A 17409-nucleotide genomic window follows, 5' to 3' on the forward strand; every position below is an offset into this window, starting at 1 on the left:
TGAATTTCCCCATTAAGTACAGCCTGATGAAGTGGAATACGCGGTATTTGAGCCTGCCATCCCGTGGTTTCCGTGGCTTACCCTCTTCTCTCCAGGCTCCTCACTCCTGTCTGAGAATGGTCTTTGGGCCATCCATGTGACTTCTCTTGAAATAGACTGTACGGCTGCAAGCGGGTCGGTATCGGGCCAGTCATAGCCTGGTGTGACATATGACCAGGAAAGAAACCCCATTTGATGTGGAACACGGTTTAACCGTGGTCTATTTTAGGAGCTTGGAAACATTTGTTCCACAGAAATATATCCTTGTTCCAGTTACAACGAATCCTCAGCTAGACCGACACTGGGACACTTGAACAGTCAGTAAAAACAGTCTTACTGATTTTCATTTAATATGATATTGCGGATTGTGAATGACTGTGGGTGTTTAGGTCTGTGGTTAACTTCAGTGCCTGCTATACGTTACAGCTACTCTTTTTGTTTTCCCTACAGCAGATCTACAGAATTGGGCTAATGAAGTGTGCAGCCAAATAAAAGGAACAAAGGTAAAGTCAAAGACGCTAACATTTTCTCTCTGATTTATGTTTTTCCTCATGGCATTCCTGACACCCCCCCTGAAGCAGACTCCACGTTAATGTTTGGCTAGAAAGCAAGTTTTGACTTCCTCAAAAAACGCTTGCAGCTTTGGCTTTTTCAGTCTGGTTTTCTGTAAATGTGAGGCATATGAAATCACCGTTCTCAAATAGCTTCTGAACCTGCTCTCTGGTTTCAGCCAGTTTTAACAGTGGTAAAAGTCTCTGTGATGGTTAAATATTTATGAGGGGAAAGTTAAACATGAGCCCACCAGTTGCTGAACACCTAAGACTGCCTAGGAGAGAGCCCTTCTAAATCCTAAGAGCAGGAACAGCTTTGTTGATTTTGCACCTTTTTACATACCAGAGTCCTCACAGGGCAGAAGCCTGGATTTGGGGCAATGCCAGGAATGCCAGACATGCAAGGCATTAAGCACAGAGCCATCAGATGAAGAAACTGGCAGTGAGACCCCTTACTTTTAGTGCTCACAGAAATCCCTCTGGTCCATTTGGCTGTGAAAAAAGCAAGGCCTTCCAAGAGGTTTTGCTCCAGAACGGTCCCAGATCGTATGCTTAAAATACTTAGATGGGTGCAGAGGATCAAGTTCATGTGCACTGCTTGCTTCACACCATGGACGTGGACTGAGGTGTCCCAGGTGCAAGCTCTCCCCGCCACCCCACCTAGGAGCTCTGTCTAGCTTAGCTATCGAAAGACTCAAATTCCATTGCAACAAAAACAAAAAAACCCCAAAAAAACCAAAAAACAAAACCAAAACCAAACCTACCTTCCTACCTTTTTGAGCAGGCAGTTCCTCTTTTGTCTCATAAGTGTTCATGCAAGCTCCTGCATTGGCAGCTGCTCAGGTCCTCCAGGACAGAGGAGTGAATCAACAGCAATTAGTGGCTGGGAGCATTTCCACTCTCCCCTCCATCCTGGAAGATATGAACAGATGCTAGAAATTAAAGGTAGCAGTTCCCAAGTACCCATCATTACAGCACGACTTGCACAAACTGAAGGGAACCCTTGAAGTATTTCCCAACCCTTTTTTGTGGAGCTGCAACCAAAAACGTAGCTTTACTATGACAAGTACTGGCAATGTGACGTCATGGGCCTTTGCATTTGCTGTCCTAACATTTTTCAGGTTAAAGCAACCTTGCCCGTGTGACTTCTTTTTTTCTAGCCTGTCTTGGGCCCTCTGAATCAAACCAGTTTCTTTCTTCAATCATTACTGATAATGAAGGTTCTGCTCCCAGTAAGGCCTTCACAGATCAACAGCCCTTCAGACATATAAATGATTTGGGGGGGTTCCAAACCTTATAAGCATTTAGGTAGGTCTTATTGATGATCCACAAGGAACAGCAGAATCCAGCAACTCTTAGAGATTTATTAACTCTCAAGTACCTTCTTAAGAACTAGGAATAGTCCTCTCCCAAAATGAAATGTTATTGCCCTCCAGGCTGCCAGATTTTTTTCTGAACACCCACTGAGCCCAGCATCACTGGTCACAGTTTCACAGCAGAACAGAATTACACTTCAACACTCAAATACAGCAGTGCTGCTCAACCTCAGCAGCTCCACACCGAGGAAGAACTGAGATCTGCCTGTTCCTTCTTTGTCTAGAAAATAACCTTCTGCTGATCTATTTATTAAACACGTTTTTCTTTTGGCTTTCTTTCAGGAGCCCCCAAGGGATGCATTTGTTACCGTGAGCACCACGAATCCTGCTGTCCCCCAGACCGCTGAAGGCGTGTGTCTCCTGGGCCCCCCTGGCTCTCCTGCCCCTGGAAACTCCTGCTGCACCAGCGGTCACGCTCCTTGCAGGGACGGGAGCCCCAGCATGGCGCCGTGCGAGGTGGGAGGGAGCCTCCAAGAGGTTTCTGTGGTAACCGAGACTGATGGTGACCATTTCCCGCCAGTTCCCACGGAAGACGAATACATGGATAAGGATCTCAATACCACTGATTATTTATCTTTACTGAGTTGGACTGCCAGTAAAACCGTGTCGTCGTTTTCAGAACCAATGGAGGCAGGGGAGAACGACAGCCTAAATCAGTACTTTTCAGGGATTGGGAGCACAGAGGACGTATCAGTCTCTCAAGGCTCTCACCCTTCTGCCAACACAGATGGGGCACACGTTGCCACGGACAAACTTCTTCAGAAATCTTGCCAGCGTGCCCACAGTTGCCTGAAGGAAACAGGCAACAAAGACACAGATCGTTTTGCAACAAACTATGACTCAGAGAAGATCTGTGTGAGGTGTGGCATTTCGTACAGGGAATCTGCCAGAAAGTGGAGCAGACCCTGTTGTGCTGCGGCTGACAGTGCCTCCACCTCCCCAGAAACTGGATCCTATGCACAGTGCACCTGTGGCTTGAATTTTCTCTCTGCTGGTCAGAGCACTCTAGCAAGTGATCATGGTATGGAAGATGCATCTTTGGACAGTAACAACATGAAGTACCAGAACACAAACAGAAGCACTTCAGGGACAAACAGCAGCACTTCAGACCTCCCTCCAGCATCTGGTAAGCCCATTAGGCTTGACCCATACACAGTCGTATAGGATTATTCTCTGTGCTAGCTCAGTATTATTCAGAGGGTCTGATTTAGGAGGAGGAGAGAAGAATAAAATGATGCCTTTTCAGTTAATTGCCCTGACGCTAATCTGAAAGACAAAAATGAAAGAGCATGGCCATTTGGTTTGTAGCGAATTCTGCAAATAGGATGAGCACTGTGAGGGACCATTGTCCTGCCCTGATCTAACCAGCAACGCAGAACCCATCTTCTGGCTGTCACTGCAAAGGCCAGGCAATTCTGCTACTGAAGTATTTTGGCGGTAGCAAGTGTGTGTATTGGAGAAAACTTAGAAGGAGGAGAGTATAGGGGCGTAGAGGCTGAGTCAAGAAAGGAGCGTAATGCTCAGACAGACGATTTTCCATTCAACAGTCTGCACGCACATTTTTGCCATTAGGTTTAAGTCCAGTTACATTTATACGGTGGTCAGTGAAACTGCAGCTGGAGCTGTAACCTGGTGGCCACGACTGGGTCTAAGAGGTTATGTTCAATTTTCTGCTTTTAGCTCTTTCTCTGTGTTTTAATTTGCTAGGATGTAAGTGTTCACCTAAAAATAATTTCATACAGACATTTTTTCTCCATACACAAGCGCGCTGTCCCCTAAACAACTCTGAAACGCTGTCGCCAATTTACTAATTGACTACCAATTTACTAATTGAGTAAATATATCCAAATTGTCAAATGAAAGCAGGGAAAAAATCACTGAAGCAAAACTAGCAGAAGGGAAGTTATGAGTCTTTTCTGGATAAAACCTTCCTCCCTCAGACTTTTTTTCAGTATGAAAGTCTGCAATCTGCCTGTCATGTGTTATTAGTCATTTTAGATTATAATCTCTTAAAGTCAGATGCTCTATTTTTATTTATGTCAATGCACTGCCAAGCGTAATGAGACCTTAGTTTTGACTGGGACATTTAAGTATTACTGTAATACACACAGCAGTCGTAAGCAGTTGCCCTTCTTTAAAACTATGTCGTGCCTTAACGTTTCTTACAGAGACATTCTTGTCAGCCTGCCAAAGCCCTAAAGCAACACTTTTGAAGGCCCTTCCCTTCTCAAAATGCACGCCATGAGGGAATCTGAAAGTGCACAGTGTTCATCTTTCTAAGAGCAGATACTCTTTCTGCTGTTTCAGTTTCCTGAAATCTTGACACAGTTTCACTGCCTGGTCTGTACAAAATTCAGCAGTAGTAAAGAGAACACAGATTATCTTTTTGTTGTTGTTGTTGGAAGGTGACTCTGAGGTACAACGGAAAGTCAAGTCGTATTTGGCACTGCAGAAGTACTGCTTTTCTTTCTAAATCTGACACAAAGAGGAAGAGAAAATATTAAGAAACAATAGGGCAAATAGGAGAGCTTGGATTTAAGCGATGTGCTAGAAAGTGCCATCTTAGATCTGCAGCACAGTTCTTTATATGGGATTTTAATTGCGTCTGTGCCTTTGGGTATGTACATGCTATAGTGCCATCTGGTGAAAGCTGAGCACAGATACAGCGTTCCTAATTTGCCATTTTTAGGCAGGGCTGCCAGCAGGTACTGACTGAGCTGTGGGCAGCATGAGAGTGTGGGTTAGTTAATCTGTAGGTAATGTGACTTGCTGGCAGAGGTTTTTCTCTGTCCACAGAATGGCCGTGCCCCACTGGTGACAGCTGGTGGCATGAGGAGCAAGCCAGGGCTTAGCCATAGCTTCCACACTGAAGCGCCCCGTCCGCACTGGGGCTGCAAGTGGAGCTGCAATGGCATCGGTCGTTTTGCTGGGCCACGTGAAACGCTCAGATGGAATAAAGGTGTACGCGAAATAACTTTCTGTAAAGCTTGTCAGAGCAACTGAAGCCACCAGGCGTTGCACGCAGTCATGCTAAGAGAGAAAGGTACAAAAGAGTGTGGACAAAAATATGGGAAGAAAAAGGCCGTGGGTGATTCTATCCAGTTTTGGGTTTAGTTCCCTAGCACTCAAAATGACAACAGAAATTGCAAACTCTGTCCCTCCGGTAAAGCAACCCTAGAGGTTGAATAAACCTCTGGACAGGTGCCACATACCGGGGTCACCACCAGAGATGGAGGTAAGCCTTCAAGTGCTCTTTCAAATCCCCCAAGCCTGGAGGCAGTCAGAACATGAAGCATTGGTTCGTGACCACCTCGAGTCATGTGTAGGACTATAGCATAAAGCATGAGTGCAGGAAGGCTTAGGTGACTCATGGTTAGGAATGGTTTTGCAGAGCCTTTCACTTCCAGATCCCAAACCAGCCCGCTTCGGCAGCAACAAACAGTTCTTACCACCTAGAGGCCGTTAGAAGGCTCAAAGAAAATTAATCACCTGCATTGTTCCAATTCTCAGTGAATAATTACCACAAAAATTGATCTGTCATTGTAATTAATATCATCAGGTAGTCTGAAGAGATCAAAAGGCTGAAACATTGCAGAGAATGATGCCTTCACTTATCCTCTGAAGGTGTCCCTTATACTTTCCAGGTTGGAAGTACATCTCTTAGTGCAGTCCAGGAAGCTCTTGTGTCCGTTTTCTGTGCTTTTGGGCCTCAAATATCCTTTTGTTTCAGCACGATGTCTTCAGAAGCAGTGAAGATTTGCCAGCCGCATTCAACTAAATATTATAAATGTGTTATCTGCTTTTTTCCTCCCCACTGTCACATATATTTCTAAATTCTTGTTCTCGTACTGAGCACTGGTAAACTTTTCCACAGTACAGTTTGCGAGTAACGGGCAATCTGTATAAAGGCAAACAGTTATTTTTATACCCCCGTTATGCCTAACAGTTGTGTTGATGGCAAACAGCTGAACCGAATTGAACACAGGGGAAGCAACCGGCAGGGAAAAAACTCCTGCAGAGAAAACTCTTATTGACACCTCATGTTAATCAACAACACTTGAAAAGAAAGCAAAGAGCTAGCAATGCAGTGGTTTCAGTAAAATAAATAGGATTGCTTGAGGGGGGCTATTAGAGAGATGTTCAAGTGCTACCCAGACTCGGTTATAAACAGGCACAGGTCCTCACTCAGCACAGCTGGAGCCCAGTGTCTGTTGCTGATGTGCAAACATCACCCGTGGCTGCCAGAAAAACAGCATTTCTCTGGGCTGGGCCATGCTTAGCTGCAATGAAAATGGGAACATCTCAAGTGTTCAGGAACGGAATGAGGAAAGGCACAAAATGTCTAAAAGGTGTTGGATCAGTCCGCAAGTAATGATTAAGTGAAGCACAGCAGGGAAAAGATTTCTTAGGAAGAGTGTTCATAGGCTAGGAAGATTTCTTTTTTGTTTGTTTTTTTTTTTACCTGGTTGCTTTGGTTTGTTTAATTTTCAAACTTTAACAAGTTTGTTAGTTTGTTGTTGAAAGCTTGTTCTCAGTTATTTTCTTTCTGCTCTGAGGGAAGTTTATTAATTCCCAGAGCCTGGTCCTGCTGTCACTTGAGTCAGTGACCCAGTCCTTGAATGGCAGAAAGATTGAATTTATACTGAAAAATCTCTAACCGCAGGTAGACTGACTGAAACCATAACTGCATTAGGTTGCTATAATATAGACTCTATCTCTTCACTGGAGTCAGCGTATATCCAGGTAAATCCATGAGGGCACTAGGTGAGTACCAGAGCGTACTTACATGGAGGATCAGGACAATGTAAGATAATCGTATAAGCTCCGTGTCATTTGGACGCTCTGTGACTGTATGGTCTGACGTTAAGTCTTTCAGTATTTATTCAATAAGCCTGCTACCTGGCCCACACAGTAGGATTGATTGTTTACCAAAGGGGAAAAAAAACCCAATGTGATGCCTGGGACTCTAAAAAAAAAATTCATAATTAGAAATAATGACCATTTCCTCACAAACCACGGGCAGAGGCAGTTTGGACGCAGCTTGTGCCTCAGGCAGCACGGGGAGCATGAGATGGTCGCGCTCTCTCTTGCTTCCCAGAGCACGACTGAGAGAGAAAATGTTTCCAAGCCTTCCAGACAGGCTCCCTGTGGATGACAGGCTTCATCCTGAGGAGGCAAAAATGGAAATAATGAAAAGGTCCAGTGGAAGGCATTGATTTTAAGAGCATCCTCGTGTCATGGGGAAAAAATAATGGAACAAGAGTAAAGCCACCACAGCGGATTAAGTTCGCTGCGCTAAACATCCATCTCGTGAGGGGAAAATATTAATCACATGGGTCTTCTTTTCTTCCCCCTCCTTCCCCAGGAAATGTGACTGGAAACAGTAACTCCACCTTTATCTCAAGCGGACAAGTAATGAATTTCAAGGGCGACATCATTGTTGTCTACCTTAGCCAAAACTCCCAGGAGGGGGCAACGGCCTCGGGGCCGAGCGAGGAGAACGTGGGCAGCCCCGTGCAGGAGGAAAACCTCAGCCGCTGCGAGACTTTTGCCGGCAACTCCCAGCACTACAAGGAGAAGTGTGCCGAGCTGCAGGGTACCTGCCCGCTGGTGGGGAGCGGGGCGCCATGGCGGACTACCAGACCCCTGGCCCAGGAGCGGGGCCCGTCCCGCCGCGGCCAGGCCTCGCAGCCCGTGCAGGAGGAGGGGAAGCTGGGACACTTCTCGGAGAAAGTGTTGAACTGAGGTGAGCCGGTGTCCTCGCTGCGGGCCAGGGCGCCAACGGGCAGCCCACGAGAGGGTGTGGTGCTGCCGCAGGGCTGCTGAAATCCTGGGTGTCGCGACAGATTCGGAGACTGTTGCTGCCCCTGGTGTCTCCTCGGAAATTTCACAGCTGGAAAGGACCCTTGTGGCACACGTGCCCGTGGTGGTGGTGCTCTCACTGAGGAGGTTACCCGTGGGGACAGGTGCATGCGTGAAGCCGGGCGTGCTGCCCCATTGCAGCAGCAGTGGCAGGGCGCTCTCCTGTCCCTTGTGGGGCGGCGGGCTCCCCGCCTGCCCCCTGCTCCCTGGCACCTCTCCCTCGCAAGCAGCAAAGGAGAGCTGAGGAGATCCTTCGGGCCGGGGACTTTGTGAGGAGGAGAGCAGTGCTGCTGGCCGGGCGCGCGGGGCGCTCCCGGAGAGGGGACGACATGGCGGAGGACGGCACTGAAAGAGGCCACTGAGCTCCGCCTTGGGGTTTTCTTTTTGCAACTGAGTTGCACCCATTTTGCTGGGTCTTGGGCCTCCTCGATGCCTCTGGTGGTGGAAGAAAGTGGCAGCCATGTCTGCTGCTGAGCCTAGTGCCACTGCTGACCTTCACCGCCCCATGGGGAACCAGGCAGGTGGCGTCAGCCTTTCCCATCTTTCCCCAAGGGATCAGACGCTCCAGTCTCAAACCAGCGCCAGAGCCAAGATCCTGGTCTGTCCCTTATTAACTTGTGGGTATGAATAGGTGTAACGCTGCCCCAAGTGCACAACAACAGGCAAAATAGTGCTGATATGCCTTACAAGCATATCAGATTAATCCTGAGCAAAGAGCATTTATAGTTTTGGACCCTGATTCACCTCTGCCTTATTGCACCTCACCAGAGGAATTCAAACCCCTGAAGATGAGAGTGATGTGTGCCTGGCATGCTGCTGCATGAATAACGTCACTGAGGTTTAAGACACAGAGCTGCTAGCAGGTGGAGGAAGGGTCTACAATAACCAGCCGTGGACATTTCCTGAGTGACAGGAGACGGAGGGATTACCCAAAGAAGGAGAATTGGGTCAGGGTCAAACACATGTTCCTTCGTCTGCCCAAACAGTTTTGTCATTCCCTCTGGTATTTTCATTAGTAAGCAGAGCTTTACTTAGGTAGCGTGAAGCTATTTCCAGAGCTCAGCCTATCTGAGCTGAAATCAGAGTGTAGCCACTGTCACACTGAGAGCTGATAAGCAATGGGTCCAAAGGGTTGGATTTAAAGAATAGTAGTTGTAGTTAGAAGTCTCAGCTACTCAGTTGGCTTTGGTTCAGGTCCTGTATCCTGCAGCCTCTTCCAGCAGCCACTGTGGAGAGAGAGGTTAAGGGAACAGAAACTCAAGGAACTCCTCAGAGGAAAAGATAACATTTTTAATGATTTCCTGACAAGGGGTAATTTTCTGACATTCTCCTGTGCATGTGAGCACTGCAGGAGGCTATCTTCAGTCTGAGCCTTCCGGAAGGTCAGTGCTGTGTTTCCTGTCAGACAGCAAAGGGATCTCTTATCCAGTGTGATCTCATCTGCCCTGACAAAAAAGATCTTTGGTAAGGAGGGCTCTTCTCCGGGGAGGTTTTTAAAGGCGAGGGGTTCACTGCGTAGCTGCTCTGTTTGCAATAGTACTGCTCTGCGGGTGAAGAGCACCTGTAAAGCTGACAAAGTGATGAAGCTCATGTTGAGCTTCTTATCTGTAAAACAAAAGGATGGGCTTAGTCACCTTTACCTCTCAGGAGAACAATTCTGCATTATTTACATACCTGGCATATAAAGTTCAGCACAGACATGCAAGACTCTCTCTTGGGTGGCTGGCAAAAACGGTGCATGAACAGCCAGTCTCCCTTTCACCTCTGCATGGCCTTCAGAAAACTAGACCATCCTAGCCTAGACTCGTCCAGGCAGGTAGGTTGTCCCATTCAGTGATGGCCAAGCTACCTCTGCTTCTTTGAAGGTGTGTAACTGAGGCTCTCTCTTATCTGTGGTATTCTTTTGTCTTTCCTGCTGGATCCTTTAACAACCTCTTTCTAGCCTCTTCTGGCCTAGTTCTGTATCCCCTAGGCATTGGTGCAATAGGGACAAGGAAAGAGAGCTGCCATCATGTTCATGCAAGGTCCTGCAGGTATTTTCCCACTTCATCTTTTGAGTCATATTTTCCTGGAAAGCATTCAACCAGCCCCAATTACAGGCCAGGAGGGACAGAATTCTTGTGCTCGGCTCTGGGTAAGCTACCTGTCTGCGGGTCTGTCTCCTCCTTCTTCTCCCTCTGCAGCTTCTTTCTTCCCATGGTTTGTATCTGCCACCAGAGAGCAGGCTCAAAATCCTGATTTCAGAGAAGACAATGGGAAGTTTACGACAAGTCCTCAGTGAGGACACGTTTTTCACTCACTGAATCACAGGATCCTACTGAGCAAGGATTGAAACTAGGATCATCATCAAGCGTGAAGAAATGGGTCATAATGATCTCAGCACTATGGCTGCTCCCTTATGGGAAATGTGATGCGCCAACAGATCCTATTCTTCTTCCTCCAGAGTCTACCCAAAAGTGAAGAAACCATATCATACTCACCAGCATACTGCACGTTCCCTGGGTCTCTGCCTGGCTGCTTAGACATGGGCCCCAAAGGGACTTCTTTATCCTCATGATTTCATTTGTCATCAGTTTGGAGGTGGGGCTGTTTTTCAACATCTGTTTGTACAAGGGAGCCCTATGCATCGGGCACTAATTTGGAGGCTTCTGGCTGCTATTGTAATACACACAATTAATGATAATAAAAATCTTAAAGATCTACTTGAGTGAAGATTTCATACAAATTAATGAAGAGAATCAACTACACTATTATATGCCCATGCTCATTTTGACAAAAAAAAAAAAAAATCAACTGTGAGTATAAAAACATTCCTGATTAGGCTTTTGTAATGTTTTTTGTATGTAGAATTGTTTTAACAAAAAGCGCTTCCCTTCCCCAGTATGTGCCACAACAACGCACAAGTGCATCTGTGCGTGGAACCGAACAGGAGCTCTCATAGATCTGGGGTGGTAACACTTTACTGCTGAGAACTGGGCACTCATTCCAGCTCATTCCTGAAGTCTCCTCCTGCACAGCATGCGTTTTTACAAGTCTTTCAGTCTGAGGAGTCACAGCATGCGTTATCCACAATGAATATACTAGGTGCTCTTGAAACGCAGCCACTTCAGGCCTGGAAGGGCAGCAGTAGTTCTGCATATAACCATGGGAAAATGAGGAGCAGTCTTTTGCTCAAGGGCACTGGAGCAGCCCTTCTTATCCCCGTGGAAAACGAGATCAATATAGACAATACCTGCTGTTAATCTGTGTACTTTGCTACATGTTCACACAGAGATTGGAAATCTCTCTGCAAGGCTTACAGCATACCTGGCAGTAGCAGCACTAAAATGTCGTAATTTCTACTTGTCTATTCAGGTTCCCTTCCTTTTATCATAGTGATGGCATCTCAGCAACTACACCCCTGTGTCTATTATAAAACAGAACCCTTCTGAAGGATGTCTTTGTGCTAATCAGGTATTTAATAGAGCTATAGTTTCATCAGATACCTCCAATCAAATTAGGTAGTAGTGCCCCCTCACCACCACCCTTAAAAGCCATCTACAATGATTGGTGAATTCACTTCTGCCAGCACATGATACTGGACATGGTAAAATGGCTGCAAATTCTTCATGTGGAAAAGTTATTTATGGAGTGTGTAATCTATATTATTAATAGACATTTAAATAATAGTCACTGGAAAATTGAAGTGTATTTGACCAAGTTGTCTTAGGTTTCTTGCAAGGAATGCTGAACTCGCTCCAAACCCTATAAGCTAGTTTTCCAAACCTCCTTCCAAATGGCTGTTGCCCTTTTCAGTCCATCAGGGATACTCCTGACCCAAAAGGCACGTGCTAGGGCAACCTCCCCACAGCCTGCCCAGGGCGCTGCTTTGCAGCGCTCTTGCTCGGAGACGCGGGCACCACAGAGCTCTGCCTGGCAGAATTTGGTCTATGAGGATTCCCACCCCCTGCCCCCCAAGATGCTAAATGCCCACGGTTCACATTCACCTTGGCTGAGCTGCAGTGGCATCTCCGGAAAAATCAAACTGGTCATCTTGTGCCAGTCGCAGTCACTGCTGAAGCAAGGGGCATACGATCTCAGGTACTGATGGGAATGAGTCCCATTTCAGGCCAAAAGATTGTCATGAAATATGTTTCTCCTCTCCTCCTCTTGCCTGGTGCTGTCCTAATTTCCAGAATGAAGAGTGAATTGTTGCTATACAATAAATGATTTCTCCCAGAGCTCTGCCATAGAAGTTTACTCTGCCTTTGTGCTGCGGTATCAATCACCTTCTTGAGCGGGAAGGTTGAAGCAGAAAACAAAACACATACCAACAGCTCCTTAACATCCCAGTTTATTTAACCCGATTCCACGGTAAAAGGCACTACTTTGTGTATGATCGCTGAGTTCCCGTTAGCAAGATATTGTACGGGGGAAATCAAAAAGCAGCACTCCTCCCCCCAAATCCAGAGGAGGAACTGCTGTTGCTTAAGTGGTGTTTCTGATGGCACATGGTATCCTTACCTGAGGAGATGGTGCAGCAGAAATTCTTCTCTTCTTCCTTTTTTCCTGTTCTTGTAGGGTTTTTTATACCTTCTTATTTCCTTCACACTCTCACCATGTATGGGATGATTTACCCGAGCTGAACATATGTTATTTTCAGTCTTTGTTATGCCTTCAAACCTATTCTACCCAACAATCGAGGCTGCACTCCTCAATGGGCAATGTGCAGTTTTTGCACGTACCTTCAAAGGCCTCTGCTGTCACCCAGGGTTCGTACCCTGGGGGGTCCCCACGAGGGTCCCCTCCCTTGACAGACACTAGCAGATACCTGTGTTTCCCATTGCACTCACTTCAGTAAGTCTGGCTGCCTGGTTTTGCTTTCTGCAAGGCGTCAAAGCTGGTTGTGGCCGCCAAGTGATAGTGTCTCTGCAGCAAGGCTTCTTAGCCCTCCGGTCTTGCCTTCAGGCCCTCCAGCACTCTTGTCACATTGTCAAACATTTCTTGTGGGTTTTTTTTGTAAAATGTGAGCATACATGAGCACAAACATAGGGAAAAATACATTATTACAATTCTCTCTGGCTTATGAACAAGGCAATGACAGCATAACATTAAGGAACCATGTTGCGGTAGATGAGTATGCCAGAGTGTCCCATCGGATGTGTTTTGACACTGCTTTTTTCCTTCTTTTTTTTTTTTTGGCTAGCTGGCTTATGGTTTCTTTGTTTTGGCTGAGAATTACCACAGCCCTTCTGGCTCATTCCTTAGCCTGCCTGACCACTTGATTGATCCTTGGGTGTGGTGGGTTGACCCTGGCTAGACACCAGGTGCCCACCAAAGCTGCTCTATCACTCCCCTCCTCAGCTGGGGAGAGAAAATATAATGAAAGGCTCGTGGGTCAAGATAAGGACAGGGAGAGATCACTCACCAATTATCATCACGGGCAAAACAGACTCGACTCAGAACTTAGTTTAATTTATTGCCCATCCGAAGTCAGAGTAGATAATGAGAAATAAAACCAAATCTTAAAAACACCTTCCCCCTACCCCTCCCTTCCTCCCGGGCTCAACTTTACTTCCAATTTCCCTACCTCCTCCCCTCCAGGGGCACAGGGGGACAGGGAATGGGGGTTGCGGTCAGTTCATCACACGTTGTCTCTGCTGCTCCTTCCTCCTCAGGGGGAGGACTCCTCACACTCTCTCCCTGCTCCAGCGTGGGGTCCCTCCCATGGGAGGCAGTCCTCCATGAAATTCTCCAATGTGGGTCCTTCCCACGGGCTGCAGTTCTTCACAAACTGCTGCAGCCTGGGTCCCTTCCATGGGGTGCAGTCCTTCAGGAACAGACTGCTCCAGCATGGGGTCCCCCAGGGGGTCACAAGCCCTGCCAGCAAACCTGCTCCAGCCTGGGCTCCTCTCTCCATGGGTCCACAGGTCCTGCCAGGAGCCTGCTCCAGCATGGGCTTCCCATGGGGTCACAGCCTCCTTCAGGCATCCACCTCCTGCGGCACGGGGTCCTCCAGGGGCTGCAGGTGGAGATCTGCTCCACCGTTAACCTCCATGGGCTGCAGGGGGACAGCCTGCCTCACCATGGTCTTCACCACGGGCTGCAGGGGAATCTCTGCTCCGGCGCCTGGAGCACCTCCTCCCCCTCCTTCTTCACTGACCTTGGCGTCTGCAGAGTTGTTCCTCGCCCATATTCTCACTCCTCTCTCTGGCTGCAGTTGTGCAGGTTTTTTTTCCCTCTTCTTAAATATGTTATCCCAGAGGTGCTATCACCATCGCTGATGGGCTTGGCCTTGGTCAGCGGTGGGTCTGTCTTGGAGCTGGCTGGCATTGGCTCTGTTGGACGTACGGGAAGCTTCCAGCAGCTTCTCACAGAAGCCACCCCTGTAGTCCCCCTGCTACCAAAACCTTGCTACGCAAACTCAATACATTGTGCATTGCACTAGCTTTTACTTGCATCAAAGTTGACAGGTCTGTCGCATAATGTTTCCATTGGCAGTCTCAGATTTCTGTACATTTTATGCAGATGATCATACACAAAATCGCTCCTGATTTCAACTTCACAGGAAACTGCTAGAAAGGTTCCCAAGGAGGCCAAAGGAGGTCAGGAGTGTTGGGGACCACCTGTACAAGCTGGACATATACAAGTCAATGGGACTTGGCAGAATGCATCCAAGGCTGCTGAGAGGGTTGGCCAATGTCACTGCAAAGCCACACTTTAACATCTTTGACAGGTCACGGAGCTCAGGGGAATTCCCAGCTGACTGGAAAAGGGCAAATATTACACCCATCTACAAAAAGGGCAAAAAAGAAGATTTGGGAAATTACAGATTAGTCAGCCTCACTTGAGTTCCTTGAAAAATTATGGAATGGTCCTCATGAAAGCTATTTCCAGGCATGAAGGAGAAGGCAACAGGGAGAAGCCAACACCTCCCTCAGCTAACTCAGCCCTCTCCCACTGTCAGCAGTTCATTGTTTGCTTCGTCATTGCTTCCATAGAGACTTGGGAGTCTGACCTTACTCGTGAAGATGAAGGCATGAAGGAAAATCTTCAGGTTTCCCTCTGTCATTTGTAACTAACTTGCCAACCCCACTCAGCAGTGGACCTACCTTTCCTTGTCCTTCTGCTTGCTAACATACACAGTATGTTAGTACTTTCTTGCTGTTCTTGACATCTCTTGCCAGTTTGGGCTCCAGCTGGGCTTTAGCCTTCCTCTCGGCATCTCTGCGTGCCTGAGCGGTATTTCTATATTCTCCTTTGGGAGCCTGTTCCCTTTTCCATCTCTCTCATGTTCCTTTTTTGCATCTCAGTTCTCTCAGTAGCTCACTGTTTAACCAGGCCGGTTTCTTGCAGTGCTGGCTCCTTTTCCTGCTTAGGTGGATGGACCGCTCTTGTGCATGGACAAGGCTGTCTGTGAAGGTCTCCCAATACTCCTGAACACCTTTGGCTTCCAAGGCAGACTCTTCTGGGATACCTCCAAACAGCTCCCTGAGCAGGACTGAATCTGCTCTTATGAAGTTCGGGGGCTTTATTCTGCTACTTACCTTCTTCACATCTCTTAGGATGTTAAACTCTACAATCTTATCACTGCAGCCAAGGCTGCCATCATGAGTCTTCAAGCAGTCTGAAGAAGGTTTCATCTGTTTCTCTTTCCGTATCAAGTCGTCCATAGCAGACACCCACCATGAGCACTCCCTTGATGGTGACAGCTCTGATTTTGACCCAAAGGCACTCAGCTGAACTGTCCTCTTGCCCACGTCCTCAAATCGCTCTTTTACATAGAGCATAACCCGTCCCCTTCTTCCACCTTTTCTGTCTTTCCTCAAAAGCTTATAAGCTGTCACATTTGTTCTAATACAGCTGTTTCCTCAGATGGTTTCTAAAATGACAGAAAAAAACAACATTTCAGCGAGTTCTCTACTGTTGTGCCTTTGTCTGGTTATAGGTCTGAAAGCTTTATCTTGTGCCTGGGGATGGGCCTTCAAATTGGTCACCTATAGGAAGGGGAGGGTGAGGCAAGGGCTGGAGCTGGTACAAAGAGGAGAGGCTGAAAGAGCCGTGCTCCCTCTTCTCGCTGCCCTGTGGGGACGGGGGGGAGAAGACAGCAACTTGCTGCTGCCGGAGATGACCCCTGCCCCTCCGGCAGAGGCAAGCTGGGCAGCAGCATCCTGGAGGCTTTGCCATGGGCTCAGCACCAGGTGTAACCCAGTGAGACCTGGGTCACCTCTCTCCCCCAGGGAAAAAAAGCAGCTGGCAAGCGATCCAGGGTTTCCTTCAGATGAAATCAGCCCTCTGGGTGTCTCACTCTTAAAAAAGTCAGTGTATACAAAATGAAGTGAAATTGGCCACAGGCACCACATGAGGCCCAACCATTTCAAATGCAGAAACTGCTGCCCTATTGGGCTGTTCCTATTGATCTTCACCAGATTTTAATGGCAGGCTATTTAAACAAAGTCTCAATTATTTGATGCACCTTAAATGAGGATTTAGAAGGTGTTTTTCAGCATGCAGGCCTGCCATTACAGATCTCAATTACTTAACCTTTATGAAGCAGCTTCCTTTCTTTATTCTCTTTGATTTTGATCAGTTCTAACATTTATTTCTCTCTCTTTTAGTGTTGTAGGCGCTTCTAAAGCACAGAAGTTCTTGCTCCCTGTGGGAAATACAAAACAGTGTTTCCCCAAGGACATTTGCTTTCTGCATCATTTCAGTTCCTCATCGGGTTTTTTGCAAGCTTAGCTGGCGATAAATGAGCTAGACAACAGATGGTAGAGCTCATGCTATAACAGAGAAAATGTTTCTTTAACAGGGTTGTCCACTTAAAAATGCAGCTGCCTGCTGGTGCGCAGCCAAATTTCCTTCTGAGAACACCCTTTGAATGTATCGGAGAATGGGACGGATGCAAGTGGCTCTAATGATCATCTCAGCAGGCTGCTCATAAATGTTTCCTGCAACCCCTGCTCTTTTCATCCTCACCCCGTGGATCCAACTTGTCTGCTGGATGGGCAACACTTTGTGGGTACATTAGAAGCCTGTCCAGTTCATCATCTTCACTTACACAAATAATCATTGCAAGGCTTTTGTCCCCTTTGTCTGAAAGGATGCTCCAAGTATGATACAGAGAGGCACGTAAAAATAAATCCACTTCAATCCTTAGGTTTTGTCAGTCAGGCCAGCCTGCTATAGTTAAATGTTGATGCATGTTAAGTCTGTTCTCTTCAAAGTCGCGTTCTTTGTCAGGTCTCATTCAGGTCCACCACACTATATACTTTTATCTACTCTGTAGTAAATTTTGCAGCTGGTGCTTTGTTGATGAAAAATACTAGAAATTAGTTAAGTATTTTTGTTCTTCTTTAGGAGGAGACTGAACGTGGGGAAAAACAGACTCAAGAATTCTGTCCCGTTAACGATTTTTAAAAGTCTTGAAGACTTGTTTGCTTTTGGATCTCCACGTTTTGCTGGGCAGTTACTTTGAGAGTAAGCACTCTTCCGTGCCACCATTTTGCTCCCTCACAGCACAGTTTTTTGCTGGAGGTGGCTGAAGGGCAGGATTGCCCTAAAGAAAAGACGGGAGTCTATTTCTAAATAAAACACGCAAC

At 47.0% G+C, this 17409-nt stretch overlaps 1 protein-coding gene across 3 annotated transcripts in view; it reads left to right on the plus strand.

Moving 5' to 3' along the window:
* Positions 1 to 17185, plus strand: part of TNFRSF11A (TNF receptor superfamily member 11a) — a 35954-nt gene extending 18769 nt beyond the window's left edge. Inside the window, exons 8-11 of one of the 3 annotated variants that reach the window (XM_087761755.1) lie at positions 490 to 542; positions 2249 to 3092; positions 7332 to 7712; positions 17168 to 17185. In XM_087761755.1, coding sequence (XP_087617881.1) covers positions 490 to 542; positions 2249 to 3092; positions 7332 to 7711 — 1277 coding nt within the window. In that variant the 3' untranslated portion in view covers position 7712; positions 17168 to 17185. Of the gene's footprint in view, positions 1 to 489; positions 543 to 2248; positions 3093 to 7331; positions 10529 to 17167 lie in introns of those variants that run through there. The other 2 variants (XM_087761747.1, XM_087761763.1) reach the window with 2 other exon arrangements.
* The last annotated feature ends 224 nt before the right edge of the window (positions 17186 to 17409 follow it).

This window comes from Nipponia nippon, unplaced genomic scaffold, assembly GCF_047370975.1.
Source record: "Nipponia nippon isolate SJK-2023a ecotype South Korea unplaced genomic scaffold, ASM4737097v1 scaffold_1, whole genome shotgun sequence".
Lineage (NCBI taxonomy): Eukaryota > Metazoa > Chordata > Aves > Pelecaniformes > Threskiornithidae > Nipponia > Nipponia nippon.